Source organism: Candoia aspera, chromosome 3 (genome assembly GCF_035149785.1).
Source record: "Candoia aspera isolate rCanAsp1 chromosome 3, rCanAsp1.hap2, whole genome shotgun sequence".
NCBI lineage: Eukaryota > Metazoa > Chordata > Lepidosauria > Squamata > Boidae > Candoia > Candoia aspera.
This window is the reverse complement of record NC_086155.1, coordinates 60,124,638-60,150,690: the sequence shown is the minus strand read 5'-3', so window position 1 is coordinate 60,150,690 and position 26,053 is coordinate 60,124,638. Positions and strand designations below refer to the sequence as shown.

The window sequence follows — 26,053 nt, the reverse complement described above, 5'->3', positions numbered from 1 at the left end:
GCTGGGATTAGGGCTAGGCCAGGAGCCCTTAAACTTTTCCAGTATTGATTCAGCCATCATGGTAACTGTTAGCAAAGGCTGGAGGAAAGTCTAAAGAGATCAGTAGGGTGAAATTTTCCTCTACATTACGTTTTCTCTCATCTAAAGCTGCTCAGGAGACCATCTTGCCAAATACATGGCAAGATCAAGAAAATAGATGGTATCCAGATTGAGACTGGAGCTGCTGTGCACCAATTGTTCAATCATATTTCCTGGGGAAATAGCCTTAAACAGTTCAGAAGTTTAATGTGCTTTTCCTAGTTTCAATTCCAATATATTAGAGGGTCTGGTGTTGTGGAAAGCTGACCTTAGGTATCTTAGTGTTACATGAAACAAGCCTATCTTACTTATCAGATTTCTACCACACTTCCTGACTGGAGGAAGGTTGTGATCTCCTTTGGGGAATCAGAATATGCAGTTCCTGCTTGCGAATGTACTAATGAGAGCTTAGTTTGTTGCTTTTACAATATAGAGCAAAACTGGTTTTCAGATTTCCACGTAAAACAGAATAGGAAAAATAATAGTATTGTATGCCAAAGCTCATTCAAATTCCCTTCCTTTAATAAACTTGACTAATCATGCATGGTTATTCAATTGCAATTGGGAAAAAATCCAGAACTCAGCTGGATATTATTAACTTAATGCTTTGCAGCATACAAATACCCCATGCTTTTTTATTACTCTAATTGCAATAAATTACATAAAGGAGCTCAGAACCCTGTCTGTCCATCAGGATAACTTTCAAAAAACGAAAGTTCCGTGAATGTTCGTGACTTCTCCATTCTAAGCATTCTCCATTCCTCTCAGTCACATGACCTAGAACAGAGAAGAGCATGTGCAGCCACACACACCCTGCTTCCCAGTGCACATATAACACAAACATGTTACGTCATGGCACAGAAGAAAATAAAGATGCCTTTTATGATCATTGCTGGTAAACAGGTTGGAAGAATTTCAGAAGCCACACACTGCATGCTTTCCCTACTTGGTTTCATCTTTTAGCGGTGAGAGTGGTTAGAAAGGTGTACTAGATGTCACATTAGACGTATATTTAATCACTGTGTTGATGAACACAACAATCTATTCTCCTCTCCCCCTTCTTACAGCTGCCACAACTCTAAAAGGAAAGCTCCTGTTAGCTTGCCTTCATCGTATAGCTAATTGAGGCTTGGGTTTTCTGGAATCAAGGCAGCTGAAGAAAAAAAGATCAGCGAAAAACTGTGCTTCTTACATGTTATTGTTCCAATGAAAATCCTCTGCCCCTCTTTTTAAAACCCTAACACAATGATTAACTATACATCTAATGTGACATCTAGTACACCTTTCTAACCCCTCTCACAGCTAAGAGATGAAACCAAGTAGGGAAAGCGTGCAGTGTGTGGCTTCTGAAATTGCTATCCTTATGAATCCATCCCCATGCTTGCTTTCAATTAAAAAAAAACAAACCTGGACGTTCATGCTTGAGTAAGATTGAACTGCATTGCCAAATCTTACAGCACTCTGTCCAAAACACACCATGTCAGTTTAATCTCGCACACAGTTAACTTTTGAACTGGGCATGGTGAATGGGGGTGGCTGCTTACCAAGGTACTATGGAAAAAGCAAGTATAGATGCCATGGCCTCTTTGCCTCTGCTTCCTTGATTATTTTGCTGCAATCTGACAGCCTGTAAATAGAAGCAGACACTATCCTAAAAGTAAATTAGGGATGCCAAAAGCTTAGTAGAACATGTTAAAAATGGCATATGTATCTGGCTTGCCTGTGTGTTTAAAAAAGGATGTTTCTCAGCTACAAACCCAGGAGTGGAGAGGGGGAGTCTCTGGAGAGCTGTAAGAGCTGCACAGTCCACAATTTTATAACCAAGAGCAGTGCAGAGCAGCATCTATACATGCTTGTTTTTGCATATGCTAAAATTTGCCGGTCAGCAGCATAGTTTTGACTTTTCCCATGGTTAACATGGCTGAGTTGTTTGTGCAAGCAGTGCTTCAGAACAAGTACTTTACAACTCTCCCAAGCCATTTTAGTGCTTTAACTTTCTAGCTGCGCTACATTTCATTTTTAGACAACAGCGTTTTTAACTTCTCCTTTCAAGAGAAAAACTCTTTCTCACACGCTTCTCATAAACCAGAGAATCTAGGGTTTGCCTTCCTAAGGTGTCTGTAGTCTTGAAATCCTTCTGGACTGGATTCACTTGACATACGGAGTCACAAAGTAGCCAACCATATTTTAGCCTAGGATGTTGTACAAACAAATTGGTATGGTTAATGTATGGTTATATGTCACAAAAATTAGAAAACTGAGTTAATTAGTAAATCATCATTTACCATATGCATGCAACATATACATATACACATACATATACATATACATATACATATACATATACATATACGTATATATAACCATTTTCAGGTCTTCAATCTTAGACAGCAATTAAACTCCAAATAACATGGCGATAGCATTTGAGAATTTCTTGTAATTTACACATCTGAGTCTCATGAGTTCTGTTACTGAGCATTCTGTGCCAGCACGGCTGGCTGCCAGGAAGCAAGTTAGCAAGCTATAAAACTGCCATAGGTCAGAGATAAGGAAGGTCAGGCTCTGCTGCAGTTAGCCAGAACAAAACAGCTTTTGAAAAAGGTTTTTTGCAGAACCTTTGTGGATAGATTGTACTCATGGTCAAACAGGCTTTGAGACCTGTAAGCTATCAGTCTGGTAACAAATCCACTGGAGAAGCAAGAGATGAGGTCAGAAGAAATCTAAGATCTAAAACACAGCCTTGCAGGATATTCTGTCATGAGTAAGGATGGCGAGCAGGGGGCTCCCGTCCAGACTGTTAAGCGCATGCGTAGCACTGAGGAATTGGTCAGCCATTCAAAGAGACACAGATCGGGACCGCCTTAATCTTTGGGGTTCATATGTCTGGGTTTTTCCCACGCTTCTTCAGTTTGTTAGGATTCCTGTTATGTACTAGCAATAAACATTAGAGACCAGTTCCTTGTCTCAGCGTGTTTCCTGGCAGTTAGGACATATTCACAGGCAACAGCTGAGGTTTTGAAAAAGTTGTTCTCAACACTGTCCAAAGGGCGTTAGTATGATAAATAAGCCATGCTGAACCTCCACCCATCTAATAGTAGCTGCAGAGCCTGCTCTCCTGTTAGCACTCACTTGGCTAGCCTCCTAAAGTTCAGCCTTCTGGTGCTAGATGTTCATTAAATGTCTCTGCCTAGGACTAAGTGACCAGACTTCTGTGTCTAAAAGATTATCAGTGATGTGGGTGAGGGACTTGCTGGGTCTGTCAAAGTCAGAGTGGGATTACTGGTTCTAGTATTGCTGGAATCTCCAGTGACAGGACTGCTGCCACTTGATGCTTCTGACTCCACTTCCTTCCTAAGTTAGATGTCCTCTAATAATCCCAATGTGTCTGTATGTACAGTATGTATGTGTGTATATGTAAGTGTGTGTATGTGTATGCATGTATGTACTGTATATTTGGTGCCTTCAAGTCATTCTTGACTCCTGGCAACTGCGTGGAGAAGTCCCTGCATTTTTCTTGGCAAGGTTTTTCAGAAGTGGTTTGCCATTGCCTCCTTCCTTGGGCTGAGAGAGAGTGACTGGCCCAAGGTCACCCAGCTGACTTCATGTCTAAGGCAGGACTAGAACTCACAGTCTCCCGATTTCTAGCCTGATGCCTCAACCACTACACCAAGCCAGCTCTCAACTGTATATATAGTCTTCATTTAAAAGGACTTTCAACTGACAAAGCAGTGCAAAGCATTCAAAAATGCTTTGTTGTGCGTTAATGTATTCTGAAATAGAATTACCAGATCAGAGCTGCAAAAGTCCAGAAGAACATTAGATGGCAATAAAGAGATACAGAAAGTTCTAACTGTACTGCCATGTGGTGGACATCTTGTGCTTGATAGCTCTATTTTGAAAGCATGTGTTTGCCTATTTCATTGATTAATTATATCATCAAAGTCCATAAAATGCTAAAGGTATCTTCTAGCATATTCTGCAGGTGTAAAAATGTACTCTGTATTGTGAAAACAACAAAACAAAACATCCCTGCTGTCTTCAGAATAGTTCTCTGGTGCTAGATGAATCACTCTAAGTAAATTATTTTTAATCCCTACAGTTCATACATTTTACAGTTACAGTAAAAGAAATAGACAGGATGATAGCTGAAGTGCAAGCTCCAGTCCCTGTGATCTCCAGGTTCTAGGAGTGTAAAATTCTTCTGTATGAGACCATAACCACTGTTGGCCATCATGAGGCTATATGGGCAAATGGTTTGATTGCATATAAGGACAGCTTCACATATTTTTGAAGAGTTGGGAGGCAACTGTCCAATGGACAGGCAGACTCATCTATATATCAACTTCCTATGGTTACAAAATTATGACAGTAGTAAGATTTATGATATCAAGGTGCATGTGGAACAGATCTGTTCTGATAACCCAAACAATTGCTACAATAGAAGCAGACCTTTCTCAAGGCATCCACTTTGCTACTGATGATGCTAAAACTTTAGCACTTTGATTGTGAAGGAGGTACAAACAGAATGCCGTAACTGGTAGTTCACCAAGCTTATACCCGAACACATTTGTTTGATTTTGATTTCTGTAACCATGATATGTCTGTCTTTCCTGGTTTAATTCCATGTTTTAAGATTTAGACATGTATAGATATAATTAAGAATGATCCTTTCTAGTTAATTAAAATGTTGATTTGTTCATAGTGACATTGATAACAAGAGTACCCTTTTTGAGATTTATTGATTTGCTAGCTATATTCCTTCCTGACAGAGTTTTATCTTTTAATAGTCAATTGTATTTGACTAAATTCTGATTTAGGCTTTTGTAGCATAAGACAATTTGGAGCTTGAGGGAGGATAGTTGCATACACGGTCTGAGTTATCATCCACCATTTGGATTCTATTTTTATCTATAATTATTGTATTTGTAACTGTATTTTTATATATTATATTTTTATATATTGTATTTTTATTATATATATATTATTTTATTGACTATTGTTGTAAACCGCCCAGAGTCCCTCTGGTGGGAGGAGATGGGCGGTGACAAACCTGATAGATAGATAGATAGATAGATAGATAGATAGATAGATAGATAGATAGATAGATAGATAGATAGATAGATTTTGAGATGCTACAAGACTCTGTTCTTTTTCTTCTGTCCTGCAGGTGTTCCTTTCCCCAAGAATTTCCAGCAGGTCTGCACAAAGATCCTCACACGCCTCTTCAGGGTTTTTGTCCATGTTTATATCCACCACTTTGACAGCATCATCAGCATGGGTGCTGAAGCGCATGTCAACACTTGCTACAAACACTTTTACTACTTCATCAGTGAATTCAGTTTGGTTGACCAAAGGGAATTAGAGCCTCTGGTAAGAAATGCAGACATCCTGTCATGCTTCTCCCTTGTAAACAGAAAGGGTTTCCTTTGGATGAAAGAGTGCTGGAGAGAGCAGTTGTGCAGAAATAACACAGGGGTCCTTTGGGATACCAAAGTGAGCATTATTGCTTTCCATGTTCCTAGCAATTAAGCCACACACAATCTGCACAGGCACATGGTTTTTATGTTGCACAGAAAGGAAGGCACACTGTGAATTAAGGGGACTTTGGGGCGTGGTTTCTTTTGGAGGGATAAGAACGCACCTTTTGAACCAGACCAACTTATCCAGAGGAGGACAAAGAGATGGGCAAAGCAGAAATCTGCACCTACACAACAACAACCTGCAACTGTAATTCTTGAGCACCACCAAGACATTGGTATTCCCATATTTTTTGGAGTCATGAACAGGAACTCGATATATTTCTCTTCACTTTAGAAGTATATAGAGGTAATTCAAGAGCTGCACTAAAACTTCCAGTTGTGTATTACCTAGATGCCTTAAGTAATACATGTGTGATATTCCAGGAGTACAAAATTCATCCCCATGAAGGTTCCAGTGCAGACTGGCTTCACTTATTATTTGTTTATTATTAGATTTATATGCTGTCTTTCTGCCAAAATCTCAAGGTAGCTTACATAGGGATCTCCCTTAATTTTAACCCCACAACAGCAAAACTGTGAAATAGATTGGTTTGAGAGGGAGTGGCATCCAAGGCCACCCAGCAACTTCCCATGGGTATGCTTAATCATGCTTTTTAAAACATAGTTTGTTGACCAAACCACAGTTGGTTGGCTTCACACAGTACGAAAGCCAAAAGCCACATCTTATGAACCACAATTGCTGTGGTCACTTCTTGCACTAAGCTGTAATGTGATTTGTTAGGCTTTGGATTAGCAAGATATGTGAGCCCAGCTGCATCAAAATGGATTGCTTCACCTGAAATCCATTTTTTCCGAAGAGGCATTTGCTGTTTGGGTAGCAGTTTTCTAACTTAGATGAGAATATGTGTGCAGTGCTTCACATACATCAGAACAACTATACTTCTGTTGATCCTAAAAAGGCAATTAAAACACAGGAAGCCAATAAAGGTGGGAAGAAGGAAAAAAACCCTGTAATAATCTACTTCCCTCCTTCCTGCTGCTTCCCTTAAGGCATAATAAGAGGAAGTTTCTCCACAAATATCCTTGCAAAGTGGCAGTAACTTGTGCTCAGTATTGTTGGCTGGCTGTGTTTCCAACTGGGAATTTAGTTTCTTTGTTCTTTCTACCATATTGTTCAATCAATTGATCTTGAACAATTCTTTAAAAATACGAATTTGTCTTTTTAGTGCTAGGATACGCACAGCTGTATGGCTTTACTCCTCCTGTTGTCAGATTCAAAGTGACATGTCATTAACAAATGTTCTTTAACACCTCCATCGGCACCCATTCCTAAGCACAGGGATGCCAACCTGATGAAACGTGTGTCAAGCTATCATGGCAGAAGCTTGGCCCTTTTGTAGTTGCAATGTGATCACACACAAGAATGCAAGGAACACAGTCTGCCTTGTGACAGTGTGCCATGTGATGCACATTGTATTACTTGATGTAGAGGAATGCTTATATAACCATGATGAAGTTATGCAGGAATGGCAAAGGTGAAATGAAAGAGAATTCAGTCCTGGGAAAGGGGAAGGTGTGAGAAAGAAACTCAAAATAATCCGGCCTTGAGTTTGATTGGTATCAATCAAAGGCACAGAGGAAGTCTGGCAGGCTTTCTGTTAGTATACCCTACATGAATTAAGTAGCATTCATGTAATCTTTGGATAGTCTGTTTCCTGGCCTGGCTTATCTGAATAGGTTGACATTTGCCCCCCTCCTGCAGATGCTGATGAGCATATCCGCTGTAAAACTGACAACTGCACAACTTTCATACTGCAGTTACAAAGCTCATTCCTTCTCTAAAATTATGGGGTGCAAGGTTACTGAAATGTCTGTAGTTAATATTGGCTTAAATGCTTTGACAAATATCCTTCTATAAAGATGAGCAAGAAATAAAGTAAATTCAAATATTGTCACCAAATTAATTCTAACTGCTGACATAAATCTCTAAAACAGGGAAGAATCTGTATCCTCCACTCAAAACTCTGTACAAGTTGATATTGTCTTATTATGAAAGAGAAAACAGTGGAAAAAATAGTTCCTAAATAGCATCTCTGCTTTACATGTTTGAAAGAGCAGGAAAAGAAATCCATCCTGCATAAGAGAAGGAGGATGGGAAGAAGATTTCAGGTCTGCATAATGGGTATAGCTTATGTATAGCTATTCTATTAAGTAAAGGTAAAGGTTTTCCTTGACATTAAGTCCAGTCGTGTCCGACTCTAGGGGGCGGTGCTCATCTCCGTTTCAAAGCTGAAGAGCCGGCGTTTGTCCATAGACACTTCCGTGGTCATGTGGCCGACATGACTAAATGGAACGCCGTTACCTGCCCGCTGAAGCCCAGTTATCTTCTGCATCTGCCCATTCTCTCTAGCCACCCCCTCTTCACCTATTTTCTTGCACCCATAATTGGAAGAATTAGGTTGCAGTCCTAATTTTGTACTAAATTAATTATTAGGAAGGAAACATCTTGGACACACTGGACTTACTTCCAAGTAAACATAGAATTGTGCTATAAATCTTTCCTTTGGGAACTTGGTTTCAGGTCTGAATAGTACTTTAGAAAGAAGAGTAGATTCTTCTCTGATTCTAGTAGTTTCCATCATGGAGCTTATGTAGAATAAAGAGCATCAGCTACATTGTGGCCAGTGTCATAGCACTTCCAGGAAGGCATGCAGATCAGTGATGACCTCTCTTTTCACATATCAGATGATGCTGTAGCTGGAGGCTTGTTACTTGCTCAGAAAAATAGGAATAAGAGAAAATAAAGCTTAATGTAAAGCCTAGCTCAACATCTTTCTATAATTTTACGTTTTTCTTAGAGATAACTCAATCCCAAAGCAAGGTCCTTTGTTTTTTATCCTGGACATCCTCTGACTATTAGTGCAATACCCGTCATTTATCAGAGGTGCAAAGGATATCCCACCGCAGGCACAACAATGCCTTTTTCCATTTCCTTGGAGTTTTCCATCTCTCTTTAAAAGATTTAAATCTAAATCTAGTGAAAAGGGATGGTTTGGAGAATCTGCATTTGTGAATATGTTAGAAAAATCACCTCTCCCTCTGAATGTTGATCAAAATGCAAATGAAGACCAGCATTTAGACTGGCAGGGAAGTTGCAGTATTGTGAATGCAGGCTGGTGATTTGCAACAACACATATACTTTCCCCTTCTGTTTTTGCACATCAAGCAGATGAAACTCAATAACCTAAATATATGCTCTATTTTATAGATGGGAAAAGTAGGACTGAGACACAGAAGCCTCCTCAAACATCTGCAGATGTGCCAAAGGTGTTTATTCCATACCTGAAATAAGATACGGCACTTTATCCAAAACACCTGCCAGCACCACGCAAAAGTCTGTATCTTTGCAGAAGTGCTTGATTTTCCTTGCCTTTTGCGTTTGCAGCTTTGTGATATTTTACTGAATCCTTCCAGACCTCTTGCTCACTCCTCAGCTGCTCAGAAATTTCCCTCTTTGCCCTTGTCAGGATAAAACAAATGACATAATCCTCTCTGTCTAGGACTAATTTTAGAGATGCACCTCCTAGGAAAGCAATCATTTGTTTTACTGGGATAAAACAGATTTTCGTTGCAATCAGAATGCCAACAAATACAGCAATCCGGGAAATACAGAGGTTGCTGTGGGGCTGTTCCCCCCATAATCAGAGTTGTCTGACACAGAGATGTGTCACTGTTTGTGTCAAGAAGACACACTGAATAAAATAACCCAATGTGATATGGAAGGGATATCCAGAGGCTACCAAGAGAGAGAGAGAGGGAGAAGGAAGGGAAATTGGAATTCTATTTATGACTATAAATAGGATTTTTGACATGAGCATAATATCGTTCTCAGAAGTAGCTGAATTCCCAGGCTCATCTATATCTGAATTTCCACATCTACTCTTTAAATACATGAGTACTCTTTCCCCAATTTAATAAACCAAGTTAAAGGTTCAGTTGCTTAGTTGTAGCAGCATGGATCACTTCAGACCTGTTGAAGAAAAAATAGATGAGCATTAAAAAAAGTATAAGAGGGGAAATGCACTTAAATATTCCCTAAAACGAGTGGAGATGAAAGGAATGAGAAGAGAATCAGCCAATCTTGTGAGAGTGCCTTTCCTTTTGTAGGCTTTCATGGAAACTTGATAGTATCCTTGCCGTCAGTTTGGCAGGAAGTCCATATGGAAAGATAGCAAGAATGAATTGGAGGCATGGAAATCCACAAGGATGGTACAGGAGAGGCAGATGACACCATATACAATTGTGAATGTGGACCGGCTGGGGAATTCTGGGAACTGAAGGCCACACATCTTAAAGTTGCCAAGTTTGAAAAACACTGATATATACCTTCATTAGCACCCATCCAGGATGAACTTTGATTTTGTTTAGATTCTTTTTAATAATAATAATAATAATAATAATAATACACATGGTTAAGCAAAGGGCCAACATCATCCTTTAATTATGCCTCTGGGTGACATCTGGATGGCTGCATGAGATCCAATGCACAAGATACTATCAAAATTCTAAACATACTCCCCATCCAAACACCTTTGTTTTTTCCTGTAGTAGCTGATTCAAGTGAGATAGAAATATTCTTAAATAGCATGTATTCGTTCCAACTGAATTTTGAACCCCACTTAATCAACCTGTATGAGAAGGTTTTTCATAAAGAATATGCCTCTTTGTGTTTGTAGATCTAAGCATTCTGCATAAACATTGTTAAGAGAAGCCCTTGGTGGATTTAAGCCTTCATTATGGGAAAATGTAATCTCTAGGAGTTGTTTTCTATGAAGTTGCCAAGCTCAAGCATTTTTAGACTTCGTATTGATGACTGCATGCAGCTCTCAGCCTAATTTCATGTGACATGGCTCAGAAAGAAAGAGCAAGAGGGCTATACAGTGCTGTAAATTCCACTTACTCTGGGCTCCACCTCCAGCTGTTTGTGATTTTTCCCCTATGCTTTATAGGACCAACATGTCCAAGCAAGTGATCTTCTGTGTACTGTAACTTCTGGGACAGTTGTGTGGAGTTTGTGACTGTGGGCTGCATGATTGCATGAAGTCTGACTAGAAAGCCTAAAAAGATTTGAGCTTTAACATCCCTCCCCAAATAGCAGTTAGCTCTGACATTTGCCTTCACTTTGGAATAATCTTGATGTGTGTGATACTTCTGACATCTACAGATGGCAGGTATAATAATCCATGCTGGCTGAATGCAAGACACAGTACAAAATTGACAGCATTTAAGGAGCTAATTTACTGAACAGGCCTTAAGTGTTCCTGAACTCAGGAGTTTCTTCATCACCAATCTGTTACTTTAGTTTTCTCACACATATGCTTGCCCACACACATTTATGCAATTGATTGATTTCAGCTTAAACTAACCTAAAGACCTTTCAGATGAAAGGATTAAAATGCTGACATGAGACATGGGCAGTAAAAATAGGAAAGATTTGCAATGACTCTTTCAGTTGCCGTGGTGATAACCAAAAGGCATTTTAAAAAATAGCAAGAGATAATTTCATTCTCCCTTTCTCTTATTTATCATTTTAATGTATGTATGGAAAGACAGAGGGCCAGTGTGTTTCAGTTATTTCAATATAAGCTTTGAGAAATCTTGCCGGGAAAGGCAGAAACTGCATTCCATATTCTGGCATGGTTTTACTGATTAGAACATGCAGATGGCCCCAAACATTTGAACTGTAGTCAGCTGTTCCTACCTACACAATGAGCCCAGTAACTAGAATTATTGGGTTTGTGTGCTTTTATGCATAAAAACGACCACTTGATCACTACGGAGCCGATCAAGTGATTAATTTGAGTGTGTTTGTTGCCGCCATGGGGTGTGTGTTTTTACCGATTTTAATTCTGTAAGTTGCCCAGAGTCACTGTGTGTGAGTTGGGCAGCCATATAAATTTGTTTAATAGAATAAATAAATAAATTTTGAATGTTAAACAAACAAAAACAACAAACCCCAACAACAACCCACACCAACAACAACCCTGCAGATGCTACGACATCCATTTGTGGCATCCTTGACACCGGAGATAAGGACACCATATGTTGGGGATGCCTATATGGCTCTCTATATTTCCTGACTATTGAGCATCAAACCAATACATTGCTAAATTGCCCTCTCTCTTCTACTGCTGAGGCTCCCTTTAGATTCTACTACAGTGTTGTACAATTGTATGATAAAGAATTGAGGGCTGACTTTTATTCAGGTAGGTACAGGCTCCATAATGCAATCATAATGGCAACTCCAAAACTTTTTACTTATTTGAAGTAGTTTCACATGACTTCTTTGCATGCCAGCTATTAGATGATAAAGTTCATTATACAAGTTTCCCTCTTCAAACCGTATATTCTTTATGCTATTTGAATGTCATGAAAGGGCTTTTGCCATAATCATTCATCTGTGATGGAAACTTTACTTGCTGTTTCTGGCAGCTATGTCCTTTCTTGCTGTCACAGTGAAATTTGATAGAATGTTGATTTTATCCTCCTTTCCCTTACATATATTCTCTCTTACGTCTCTGTTTCTTTGTGATAGCAAAAGAAAAGAGTAAAAAAGTAGAAATTGGATTTTTAAACACAAGACAAGCTTTTTTTGAGCCTTTTGGTTATCACCACGGCAACTCAAAGAGTCATTGCAAATCTTTCCTATTTTTACTGCCCATGTCTCATGCCAGCATTTTAGTCCTTTCATCTGAAAGGTCTTTAGGTTAGTTTAAGCTGAAATCAATCTAGAAATTAATGATATTTATCAAGGAAATAATAACTGATTCAAATGCCTTACAAATGACCAGCAATTTATCAATGAATCTATTTTTTTAAAGTAACAATGCACTTACCAATAGTTTTGGATTATTTTTCTACCAGGTATAAACTGATATATTCAGCTGAATTTTGATCAAGCTGATTTTAATTGGTGGAAGAAAATTTGGGAGCCAGATAGCCTTGGCTCAAATCTCACAACAATAATGAACTTATTTAGGTGACTGAGAGCAGATCACTTTGCTTCAGCCTCCCGCCCTTCAATATGATGATGAAAATATTGGGCTAGATATTAACGCTGTGGTTGGAGGGGGTGGGAGGCAGAGATTTTTCTATCACCAAAAGAATCTTTCCTTAGAGAAAGATTATTAGAAGAAGGGAACCTTGGAATCTACCCACTGGTTCTAACTTAATTTTGGGGGGGTAGTTTTGGTTATGAAAATATGTTGATAATGTTGATAAAAGCATAATAAAATATGCTGTGGATATTCCAAAACACTAGAGTATCTTTTAGTTGACAGAACATGGGCAACAGGATGTTGGTCTGCAGAATAATCTACATTAGAGATCCCAGCTTGCATTGAAGAGCATAATTGTGTTTGCGATAAAGCTGGGCTTCAGTTGTACTTGGGATATATTGGCAAAAATGTACAGAACTGACCAGCAGGTGGCATGAGTAATACCTAAGGCTAGGAGCCTAGTTTATTCCTTTCTTATGTTACTAAAAAGCACTGTATGAAAGCCTTAATTGATCAAACCATGATGGGTAGCAGAGGTCAGTATCTATGGGCACATCTTGTGATGATCATGGCATATGGAAGATTGTGATTTGGAATATAAGAAAAATCAGTAATAACAAACACAAATTAATGAATGATATATATGTTGTGTGCCTGGAGAACTAATTGAAATGGGAAGGATGCAGTAGATCTGAAGAAGGTGCTCTGATCTTGTGGAGTAAAATGGTTGAATATATAGGACAGTGAAAAGGAAAAGTGAATAAAAATGAAAGTGAAATAAATTTAATTATGAATGAGTTAAATGTACGTATGTCAGAAAATATGAAAAGGTGGGTTCATATGAAAGTAGGAAATAATAGATTGGTGATAATTGCTTTTCACATTTTATGAATGGTGAAGATGAAAGAACCAAAGATGATCTTTGGAAAAACTGAACAATATTCTGAATATGATCTGGGAGAAGAGTTATTGTTAGGTGGCATAAATAGATGTATGGGAATGAGAAAAAAAAATCCAGAAAAGTGTTTGAGCCATTGGAGGTCCAGGAATTGGTGAACATCTGCTTAAAAAAAGAACTGTTTCAAAAATGTGATTTAGGCATAAGTGTGTTCATGCATAGAAACAAACAAAAATGTTATTGATAATCTACCCCCGCCCCGGGTGTGATTCAACCACAATAACAGGTTAAATAAAAACTAAACAGTTAAAATGGTTGGCAGAGTGCTAGAAAGCCTTTGGCCCAGGAGAGATCAGAAAAGTCACACACCAGGCATTTCTATAAAAATAATTTTATTTACAGAAAATAAACATATTTAAAGGCTTTTTGCTGAGAGGAGAAATTTCTCAGCTGCGTATTCTCTGCAAGCCTACGCAGAAGGGAAACTGAAACTAAAACAAGTCCAGGCAAGTTCTTCTCCCTCAGTGCAACAATTAACATCTGAAAAGAGGACAATTAAATTCAACCTCTTCACCCAGCCAAAATCATTAGTTACCATAGTAACCTTAATCTGTAGTAGAAAACATATTAACACTCCCCTTTTTATACTACAGAGTAAGATGCAAACCAATTTTCTTTGACAACTCTGTATGTCTTTCCATTCACATTATTTTAACATTATCTCCCCTTTGGTTTAACAGAAAGCTACCATCCTTCTTCCTGTGCATTTCCAAACCTAGGTAATTTGTTACAGTTCCAAGGCTTTTTAATGTGAAACAGCTTTTCATGCCGGCTTCAAAATCAAGCCTTTGTTTTTCTGTTGGTGTGAACAGCAGCAAATCATCAACATAAATGCACACAACATACAGCCTTGTTTGTCTTTCTTCATATATATACATGGATCTGCTTTTCCTTTTTCAAAACCAAAATTCTGCAGTTTTTCATCTAATTTTTGGTTCCAGGATCTAGCAGCTTGTTTTAACCGATAGATTGACTTCTGCAGTTCACAAATTAGATTCTCCCCTTTTTCATAGCCAGGGAGTTGCTGCATGTATAATTTGTGGTCTAAATCACCATAGAGAAATGCAGTTTGAATGTCATAGTGGTGAACTGACATTCCTTTCAGTGCAGCAATTTTTAACAGTAATCTAATTGATTCACCTTTAGTAACTGGTGCAAAAGTCTTGTCAAAGTCTAATCTTTGAGTGAACCCTTTTGCAACTAACCTTGCTTTATATTTTTGGATTTTGCCATCAGCATCCCTTTTCAGTTTGAAAACCCACCTGCAACCTAGACAGCGTTCATTGGGAGGTAGATTTACCAGTTTCCCTGTTTTATTTTCTTTCAAGGATGCTAACTCCTGTTGCATGGCAGAATGCCAATTTTGTGCAATCTCAGGTGGTAAAGCATTCACTTGTTCTAAAGACTCAGGTTCTGTGAATATGTGAAAAGCCTTTACTGTTTCAGCCTGAAAACGTGACGGAGGAACGCCTTTATTACTCCTCTGAGATCTGCGAGGTAATACAGGGCTTAAATTTTGACTCCTATCACTTTCCTGAGAAGCATCTGTCTCATCAGACAGATCTTCAGTTTGCTTTTCTGGTTTAATGTCCTCATCAGGCAAAAGATCACTATCAGCAAGTTCTTGCTGTTCTCTTGTGGTGGTCAGATCAACTGGAGAGCTAGAATTTAATCTACCCCAGTTTTGTTCAGCAAAAGAAGCACTTTTGCTAATTATTAATTTCTCTTCCATTATGAACCTGTAGCTCCTTTGGCTTTGTTCATAGCCAACAAAGATGGCTTCTTTGTTGTGGGGCCTCCTTTCCTTCTCTGTTGTTTTGGAATATGAACCCAAGCAGTGCTACCAAACACTCTAGGATGGTTTACCTTTGGTTTCACACCATAAAACAAATGGAATGGAGTGTCCTGAATCACAGAGTTATACAATCTGTTTTGTACATAATAGGCAGTAGATATTGCCTCTCCCCAATACTTAAAAGATAAATGGGAATCTTTAAGCATGCATTCCATCGCATTTTGCAAGGTTCTGCCCTTTCTTTCAGCAACACCATTTTGCTGAGGGGTGTAAGGGTTAGAAAGAATTTGTTCTATTCCCTTTTCTGCTAGGAACCTTTTGAATTTGTGAGAAAGGTACTCTCCTCCTCTATCACATTGGAGTGCAGATACAGGCCTAGGGAATTTTCCATTTGCCCATGTCACAAAACTTTTAAATTTCTCAAATGCCTCATCTTTATGTTTTAAGATGTAGATAAATGTGTATCTTGAGAAATCATCAATGATGGTCATTGCATACCTTGCTTGTCCAAGACTTGGAGCAAAAGGACCAATAATGTCAGAGTGTACAATTTCCAAAGGTCTAGTTGTAACTCTGTCACTGTGCTTACTCACAGGAGCTTTTAGTGTTTTGCATTCTTTGCAAACTACACAGTCTAAGTATTTATCACAGGGTTTTATCTTTAGGTCAGCACACAGCTGTGGCATTTGTGCTATATACTTGAAATTAGCATGACCAAATCTCCTGTGCATCAGGTGTACACATTGGTCATGATATGGAGTGTTGCCAACTACAGCCTTGCAGCTTGGCTTCCTTGCATTTTACACAATGTACAAGGAGTCATTTAATATACCAGTAGCACACAATTGTCCATTTTTACGTATCTCACAACCATTTTTCTTAAATGTTATGACATACCCTGTTGCAGCCAATTGTGCCACAGATAAAAGGTTTGATTGTAAATTTGGCACATACAACACACCTTTTACAGTTCCTCCCAAGCAGGATAAATACAAGTCACCTTGTCCCATAATTTTGGTCACAGACCCATCAGCCAAAGATACACTTTGTCTTTCAGTTTTAGACAGTGACACAAAAGAGCTTTTACAATTACATAAATGACAATTGGCCCCAGAATCTAACACCCATACATCAGAATTACCCTTCTCAGCAACCTGTGCAATTTGGGTTGTCTGAAGAGCCTTCTTCTGTGTTGCCCTTGTGTTCTTCTTTCCTGTCTTTCTACTCTTGGGTCTCAAGGCACAGTCTTTCTGCAAATGTCCAGCTGAACCACAAGTGAAGCATCGCTAGCTGGCTAGTGCTGTGGCCTCAGCTTCCTTTCCCTTCTTTTCCCTTGTTTTCTGGTACTGCAGCTTTCCAGAAGAGATGGGGGGGATCTTTCCTCTCTCTTCTCCCATTCAGCGAGTAAGCACTGTGTAACATACGATGGGGTGAGGTCTGCTTCAGGAATAGCCTCCAGGGTACAAATCAGCGTGTCCCACGTTTCATTCAGTGAGGACAGGAGGATATAGGATTTTGTGAGAGGTGTACATTCCATTCCTCTCTCCTGCAACTCAACAAACAGCTGCTGAATATGATGCAGGTGCTCAGGAAGGCTATCTCCTTCTGCAAGGTAGGCTTTGTACAGCTTTTTTGTCAGGGTAACTTTACTCCCTGCTGTTGCCTTTACATACAAGTCTCTCAAAGTGTCCCAAAGTTGCTTTGCAGACTGCATACCTCGCACGTGGACTAGCAGATTGTCCTCAACTCCCAGGATAATGGTGGCTCTAGCCCGCTCATCCTGTCTAAGCCATTCAGCACTGGGATTTTGGGGGGTTTGCTCACCAATTGGCAGCCAAAGATTCTCTCTGCGAAGATACATCTCCATCTTCAGGGCCCAATTCAAATAGTTGGTCTCTGATAGGTGCTCCAGAGGCATCGCTGAGGGCTGGGAGATAGCCATGGCTTCTTCCTTCTTTTGCAAGTCACCTCAGCTGGCTTCTTTGTCCTATTGACCGGCAGTTGCTGGAAAATTTCCAGGTGGCTCCAAAGAAAATCTTCACAGGTCTTTGCTACCTGCCTTTAAATTGTGCATGAGGTGTGGAGCTGATCTCTCTATTTTCTCTGGGTTTTACTGGGTTTACTGGGCTGCTTTCTGGGCCCATAACCTGTTGGCAGAGTGCTAGAAAGCCTTTGGCCCAGGAGAGATCAGAAAAGTCACACACCAGGCATTTTTATAAAAATAATTTTATTTACAGAAAGTAAACATATTTAAAGGCTTTTTGCTGAGAGGAGAGATTTCTCAGCTGCATATTCTCTGCAAGCCTACACAGAAGGGAAACTGAAACTAAAACAAGTCCAGGCAAGTTCTTCTCCCTCAGTGCAACAATTAACATCTGAAAAGAGGACAATTAAATTCAACCTCTTCACCCATCATTAGTTACCATAGTAACCTTAATCTGTAGTAGAAAACATATTAACAAAAATTACATACAAGGAATGAAATAAATATATACCATAATATATTTACAGTCACAATGAAATAATACTATACAATTATAAAAGCTTAAACCTACCTACCATCTAACTTTACCAATAAGGTTTACAATAAAACAGCTGTATACATTGCAAAGGAATATAAATTGAGAAGCTTGATTGATTCAATTGTTTATGATGAAAGACTGAGAGAATTAATGAAGGATAGAAAGATGATGATTAGTTCTGAAGGTGGGACAATCTATGTTTTTTAGGGCCAAGAATGAATCTTAAGGAAAAATGAACATGGAAGGAAAGAATTGAAATAAACAGGAGTGAAAGTAGAATGACTACAGGAAATACAAGTCCTGTATGAAAAAGTATTAGAAAATAAATTAATCTCCCAATCGAATGAATGGATGTAAGGAAAGATGACATGGAAACTGGTTTCACAGAGTGAAAAACAATGTTACAAAGTACAATAGAACTAAATGCAGTTATCCTGCGTGGATAGTATGAAAAGGGATAATTGGTGAAATGACGTGACAGAGGCTATGGAAGAGGGAAAACATGCTTATTACAGAATGATTTGCTGCAAAAGAATCAGGATGAGAGAAAAATATTATATAATGTGTACAGAAAGAAGATAGCTGCAAAGAATGCAAAAGAGAGCAAGGAAAAATTAAAATTAGAAGTGGCAAAGCAAATGTAGAATGATCTTTATGGAAATAAATGTTTTGAAATCATGTACAGTTTGGGAAATTATGGATCAAGAGGACTTTTTTCTCTCACACACAGAGTGGTTAGCATTCAGAGAGACACATTAAAACTAAGTGGGAGAAAATTCAGGATTGATAAAAGATAGAACTTTATACAGCATGTAGTGACTTTACTGCCATTAGATGCTGAAAGCCACCCATTTAGAAACACAAAACGGGATTGGGCGAATTTATTATGAGTTGAAAGGCCAATGGCTATTAGCCTTAGCTGTTGATTAACTCCTGAGTCAAAGGCAGTGTGTCTTAAATACCAGCTGCTGAAGAGCAAAATTGGAAGAAAGCTATTGCTTTATTGCAACTCTCCCTTGGGCTTTAAAGCTGGCTGGGTGACTTTGGTCCAGCCCAACCCACCTCACAGGGTTGTTGTTGTGGGGAAAAGAGGAGATGGAGGTATGTTTGCTGCCTTGAGTTGACCAAATTAAAAAAAGGATAAAAATATAATAATAATTATTATTATTATTATTATTCAATGAATGAATCTGCTTTGTGATTACGATGTAAAATACTGCACTAAATGGTCCATTGGTCTGATTAAGCAGGTTCCTCTTATGTTATTACTTTATTAAAAGACTGCCCTTCAGGTCTGGGAACTTTAGCTTTGATATCTACAAGACAATCTGGCCATTGGAAATACAGCATCCCTAAAGACAGTATTTATCGTGAACCAACTGAAGTTTACAAAATTCTTGTTTCAAGTTCCAAGACATTTTCAACAGGCAGTATGGTTATTTGGGTGGCTCTTCATTTCTTACTGTTTCTTAAAGTTTTGTAAGTGATTGGATTTTGCGTGACAAAATTAGCAGAGGGTTCCAATATTTCAGCTGGTTATCAGATAAGAATGCAAATAATTTTTGCCTGTATGAAATTTTGCCTTCAGTTTATGCTTTGAAAGGTGAGAAAAGAGTAAACAAGGAGCTCCAGCAGAGCAAATGGAATTCAGAATAAGAGTGATGAGGTGATTTAAGACAAAAGTGAAGTGAGAGAATGCTGGGAGTCGTATTTTAGAGACTTGAATGGGAATTATAGTGGTTTGTCAAAGTGGAATTGAAACAAGTCCTATGTCTTGTTAATGTCAAAGAAAAAGCTGGTGATAAAGAAATCATAATACACTGTGAATGTTGGAAAATTTAAGTTTGCAGATGTTTATGACATAACAGATGTTAAAATTTGGATGTAGTTTGTTCAAGGAATGGCTGTGCAACTAATTTAATGTATGGAAGACTTCATCCATAGCTGACAACTGAAAGCTTGCATTATTCTATTATTGGGCGGTAATAGAAATGTGAATAAATAAATAAATTGTTCCTTTATGTAAACTAACCACCATGTAGTGTTTGCATTCTTGAGGCTATTTTCCTAAAGATTATGTTGACTCAGGATTCTTTCAAATAAATGGAATTCATTCATTCATTCATTCATTCATTCATTCATTCATTCTTTTCTTGCAGAAGGAAATGACAGAAAGGATTTGCCACTAAAGATGATTTAGACAATGTTGCAAGATCAACATTTATATGGACAAGACGTGTTGATGATGCTCCAAATAGACAACTGCTAAGAATGTGATGAACCTTGGGGCTTGGAGTAAGCTTCCAATACATTTGAAAAGAATTCGTCTGGACTTCAGTAATTTTATTTGCCTTTCTCTCACTCTGTGCCCCAGTGACTCTTGCTATCTATATTGTTCTATTTTGCTTTCATCCTCCTGAAGCTGCTAATCTGCAGAGAGTTAATCTACAGTGGCTGGAAGACATGTGAGGAAAATATTCCAAGCAGAAGAATGTCACCATCCAACACTGTCTGTCAAAGAACAAAAGATTTGTCAGTAACTCTATCTTGTACTTCAAGGAAACATGGATGATCCTTCTTCCTTCAAAAATGTGAATAAATCTTTCTATATAAATAACTAAAAATGGTTTTATTTAGAAAGGCAGATATATTTTGCAAAATATTATACCACTGAGATTATTTGATTGGAAAAACATTTTTCCTGGTAAGATACAAGTGAATAGGAAATAAGTGAAATAAACAAGGAAGCATTAAGCATCTGTCTGGTCCAGTTTTCCCCTAACTTGAACTGCCTTGCATATATTGACCTCTGACATCTAGTATATATTGAAAAAAAGAGGAGATGCATTCCAGTAAAATCACCAGCATAGCACTTCATTTTAGGTTACTCAGGTCAGTGAGTCAAGCCACGCTGGGGAAATACAAGTGCCACCAATGGGGATACCAAGCTCAGCAAGATAATAAGCACCAGAAAACTATCAATAGTTTCTTAACAGAATGCATCTAAGGGTCATGAAACATACATATGTTTTGTTTAATAATTTCTAGTGTATTTCTTTGGTGTAAGCCATTAAGATTCTATTAAAAATTGAGCTGGGAAGTCAGATCAATGGTCCATTTAGCCCTGTCCTCTCAATGTTGGCAAACCACAGGCTGTAACCCAGACAAGTCTTTCAAGTCTTGGAATGTCCAAGATTGAATCTAAGCCAGGACCTTTCCATAATTTTCAACTCCTGTTTTCCTTTGGCTTTGGTTGGTTTCTACTCTCTTGTTCTGAAACAAATATAGTGGTTTTACTTCCTTTAAATATATAAAGTGATCCGAGCTTCATTTATGGATAGCTGGCTTTCCTTGACTAGATTTAGTCAAGACTCTCTTACTTTATACATCAGTATTTATAATTTATGTTGCCTTCTCGTTTTTCTTCCTATGAAAGTTTAATTTGAAATTGCAAGGATTGTGGGCTGACCATACTTATCTATGGCATGAAAAAGATATAGGTTCATATTGTCTTCAAACAAAGATGTTAAACATCACAGAGAAAACAACTTCTACAAATAAATAAAATACTAAGGCATTTGGTATTTTCATTATTTTTTCCTGTTTACATTTGTCCCCAAATGTCCTCTACAGTCTCTCCTCCACCCAGCCCTTTTGTCAATTGGATGTAATCAAGTACAAGTTTAATTTCTCTTCTTTAGTGCCAATTTTGTGGTGTTTTGAAATACTTGGGAGACCCAGTTTGGTCTAGTGGTTAAGGCACAGGCTAGAAACCAGGAGACTGTGAGTTCTAGTCCTGCCTTAGGCACAAAGCTGGCTGGGTGACTCTGGGCCAATCACTTCCCTCAGCCCTAGGAAGGAGGCAATGGCAAACCACTTCCAAAAAACCTCACCACGAAAACTACAGGGACTAGTCCAGGCAGTCGCCAGGAGTCAGCACTGACTTGAAGGCACACAAGTGCACACAGAAACAGACACAAATACATGGGACCAAGTTCACTTTATCAGATAGGTTCATTAAGAATATGGTTTGAGTCTCAGTCAGTCACTTTTATTTATTAGGCCTTCAGCCAGCAAATAAAATAAAAAGGAAAAAGAAGTAAAAATTGGTAACATTGAATAAGGATATATAACAATCCATCTTAAATCTTCCTATGGATCCCCTGCTGAAGCCTTGATGCTAGACAACAAAACTTACAAACATTGTGAGTTGTGCAACTCTCAGTTGTGAGTTGTGCAAGTCTCATTATTAGATAAATAATAATGGGGATTTTGTTTTATTTTTTTTAACTGACAAGTTCCACAGCCTGAAAAACTGTGAAAGCCCTTGCTCTAACCCACATATTTCTTTGTACACTGATCTGTGCCATACTGGGTAATCAGTTTATGTGAACATCCACATAAGGATGCTGTACCAGTCTGAACGCAGCTCTGGGTTTCTGTGATCCCATGATATCAGCTATCTCTGAAAGCTGAGCTGATTTATTTCTGTCTCAGCTGAAGTACGTTGGAAACCATTGTAGAACTAGAATTTCTTTGAAATGGTGTGACAGTGTAGCAATCCATTCTTCATCTCCAGCAATTCTCGCCTCCTGATCTCTGGTCTTCACAGGACTTCACAGAGTTTGGTGGCTTTTCTGTTCTCCCAGTAGGAACTGCCAGACAAAAGCAAGCAAACAAAGTAAAGATCTGTACTAGCCAAACATCTTAACCACTGTATCTTGCTGGCCCTTTAAGATATGTATTTTTTTTCTTTTACAGGAAATAAAACTATATAATATGCTGTTAGTAATCAGCAAAAAAATACAATCTGAACCTAATGAAAATGGAAAAAATAGAGCTTTAATGTTGCCTACAGGTTTTATTTTAGAGGCATTTTTTTTTCTTTTTAAACTGTAAATGGATTTAGCAGCCCATTATATCTGTTCCTGGTAGTTAGTGAGCTCAGTAAATATGTAGACAAAAGACTTCAGGGATATGAGGTCTAATTAGATCAGCAGTTAGAAAGCACAGAATCTTCCCATAATAACTAGGACATTGTATCATATTATGATGGTATAAATGCTAAATTATACTTACTACTCTTCCATACTGCAGCAGAGTTCTTCTTCTAAAATTATTTTGTTTTCTATGCCAATTACATTGTTTATTGGATTAAAGGCTTTGAGCTTGGTTTAGATAATTTTTTTCCCTTAAAAGTGCATGATAGTTGTTCACATTTAGATGGACTTGAAGAATTAAACATTAAACAGACTGTTTGAACTGTAGGAAGTACAGTTCTGTAGGAAGTTCCTCATCCAAGACATCCAGATCAAACAGTTTAGCTAACCCTCTAAGATTATAACTGGGTTATGATATTCTAAACCTTGTACTTTCTCCAAAACAAAAAAATAAAATGTTAGTGCTAGGCACAGCCAGCTGTATGTTAACACCTATATGACTCAAGAATTAAACTATGGTGGCTGGAGATGGGGCAGGAATGACCTTGATGCAAATGTTTATAGACTCATCAGTTCACGCCATATGCCTGTGTTCTGGAACATCCACTGCTTCAGAATTTGTGTTATGGCTAGCAAAACAATGCACATATTAAGGGAAAATATACGAAAACATTTTATAAGGGAAAATTGCTTGCAAAAAGTACACTCATGAAAGGAAGGTACAAAAATGTGGAGAAATCTGATTTAAAATGCATGTCAATTTTTTGTGCCTTTTCCCCCTGAGAAATACATTTTCCAATGGAAAAATAGGCTGAAAAAATTTACAGTTAGGCATATTAAAAACCTTAATAAGATTGATAAAACTCACAGAATTAAGTGTCCATATGTGAAAACCAGTGGTCCTAAAACACTACAATTTCTTCTTCAATCTTATTTTAGAGTAGCTTTAATTGTAAGGATGAGAAAAAGCTGACATTTTAGACAACATAAGCAAGCACTACTACAGTTATTGATTTATCACTTTTAGTATTTGATCATGCATATGGATATTAAGATACTACATAATAATAATAATAATAATAATAATAATAATAATAATAATAATAAATCACATAGATAGATTTTCTCCATGACAGTCTGTTCCCAACCTGGTCTTCAGGTTTTCCAACAATGTGCCTGTCGCTGCTGTAATTGAGTCAATCCACATTGTTGCTGGTCATCCTTTTCTCTTTCCTTCCACCATTCTCAGCACTGTAGACTTCTCCAGAGAGCTAGATCTTCACATAATATATCCAGAGTATGATCATTTGAGTCTGGTCATTTGTGCTTTGAGAGAGAACTCTGTTGATTTGTTCAATGGTCCATTTGCTTGTGTCTTTTGAAGGGTGGGGGTGAGGTGGGGTGGCTCTCCATGGTATTCTGAGGAGTCTTCTCTAACAACAAAGTTCAAGTGTCAATACACTTTCTATCCTGCTTCTTCAAATTCCAACTTTCACTTTCACAGAGTGTCACAGGGAAAACCATTGCCTACACGATTCTGATTCCAGCATCGTTATAAAAATACCAAATACAGTTGCTCCCTCCCCTTATATTAAAAGAAAAGAAAAAAGATAAACCTCCTAATCAACTTCCCCCCAAAGATAACATTTATTTAATTATTTCCTTCCTACTACTATTCTATACATCCCTGTCTACTATAATAAAGATCTGTCCTAACAGTCAGGAACCACGCTGAGACGAGCAATAGGTCTCTAGTGTTTTATTACGGCTACATTAGACAGAAAATCCTAACGAACTGAAGAAGCATGGGAAAACCCAGACAGATAAACCCCAAAAGTCAAGGCGGGTCTGTTCTGTGTCTCTTTGAATGGCTGCTCAACTCCTCATTACTACGCATGCATTTTCCCCCCTGGATAGGGGCCCCCTCCTGCTCACCATCAGTGCTCATGACATCACCTTCCCCTCCAGATTTACATTCCATTTCAGCTCCCTCCTCTCTAGAGTTCCTTCCTCCCTCCAAAGTCTCATGATAGTCCATCTCCCCCTCCAAGCTCCCATGGGAACTGAGCAACGATGGAAATTCTTCAAAGGAAAACTCCTCCAAGGACAAGTCAGTGCTGCTCTCCCAGTCTGATAACGCTTCTGGCCCAGGTGGCTGCTGCTGGAAAATAGCTAGATAATTAGAAGATTCTTTCCCCCTCCCCCTTGGGAAATGCAAGCTGGAGGTGGAGGGCTGCGGCTCCCCCTCCTCCTCTCGCTCTGGCCTCAGAGCCTCTGGCAGGGGTGGAGGTTGCCAACTTACGAACTCCTCTGCTTGGGATTCCTCTGCTTGCTCAGTCAAGTGAGGAATCTCTGGTAGAGTGGGAGGCTTGGGTTTGTGAGGGAAAAGCTGATGGAATCGTTGAACCAGTGCTGGTGCATGCACATCTCTGGCATTTTCCCATGTGCGCTCTTCCTCAGGGTACCCTTTCCAGTGTATTAAATATTGGATGCCCCTTCCCCTCCTTCTAGAGCCCAGAATTTCCTCAACTTCGTATTCCTCCTCCCCCTCCACAATTACTGGAGGTGGGGGGGGCATTTGTGATCGTAAGGTACTTGGGGGAGGGTCTTTGGCTAGCAAGGCTCTGTGAAGCACTGGATGGACTTTCATGGATGCTGGTAGCTTTAAACGATAAGCCACTGGATTTATCTGCTGTACCACAGTGAAAGGGCCCACAAACTTAGAGTCCAACTTCTTGGAAGGCCTGGTAGAGGTCAAAAACTTGGTAGAGAGCCACACTTTGTCTCCTACTGCAGTTGCTGGCCCCTCTTGTCTGTGAGCATCTGCAGCTCTCTTGTAAGCACCCGTTGCCCTGTTCAGCTGCTCCTTTAACACCTCCTGTGCAGCTTGTTGCTCTTTAAGAAAATCAGCCGCGGCTGGAACAGTTCCCTGCTGGGAGGAGGTGGGCAACACCCGAGGGTTAACCCCGTAGAGTGCTTGGAAAGGAGACATCTTGGTAGAGGATTGCACAGAGTTGTTATAAGTAAATTCTGCCATGGGGAGCAGGGCTGGCCAATTGTCTTGCTGATAAGTGGTGTAACACCTGAGATACTGCTGTAACCATTGGTTAATTTTCTCAGCTTGCCTGTTACTAGCAGGATGATGCGATGATGATAGGTGGATCTGGACCCCTAATGACTGGAAAAGGGCCCTCCAGAACCTGGAAGTGAACTGAGGGCCTC

The 26,053-nt window shown here is 38.9% G+C and overlaps 1 protein-coding gene across 1 annotated transcript in view; it reads left to right on the top strand.

The window, feature by feature from the left end:
* The window catches only part of MOB3C (MOB kinase activator 3C), a 47,383-nt gene extending 25,908 nt beyond the window's left edge, over window positions 1-21,475 (top strand). Inside the window, exons 3-4 of the mRNA XM_063297896.1 lie at window positions 5,246-5,448; window positions 20,051-21,475. Of these exons, the coding sequence (XP_063153966.1) occupies window positions 5,246-5,448; window positions 20,051-20,080 (233 nt within the window). The 3' untranslated portion in view covers window positions 20,081-21,475. The remainder of the gene's footprint in view (window positions 1-5,245; window positions 5,449-20,050) is intronic.
* Window positions 21,476-26,053: the final 4,578 nt, after the last annotated feature.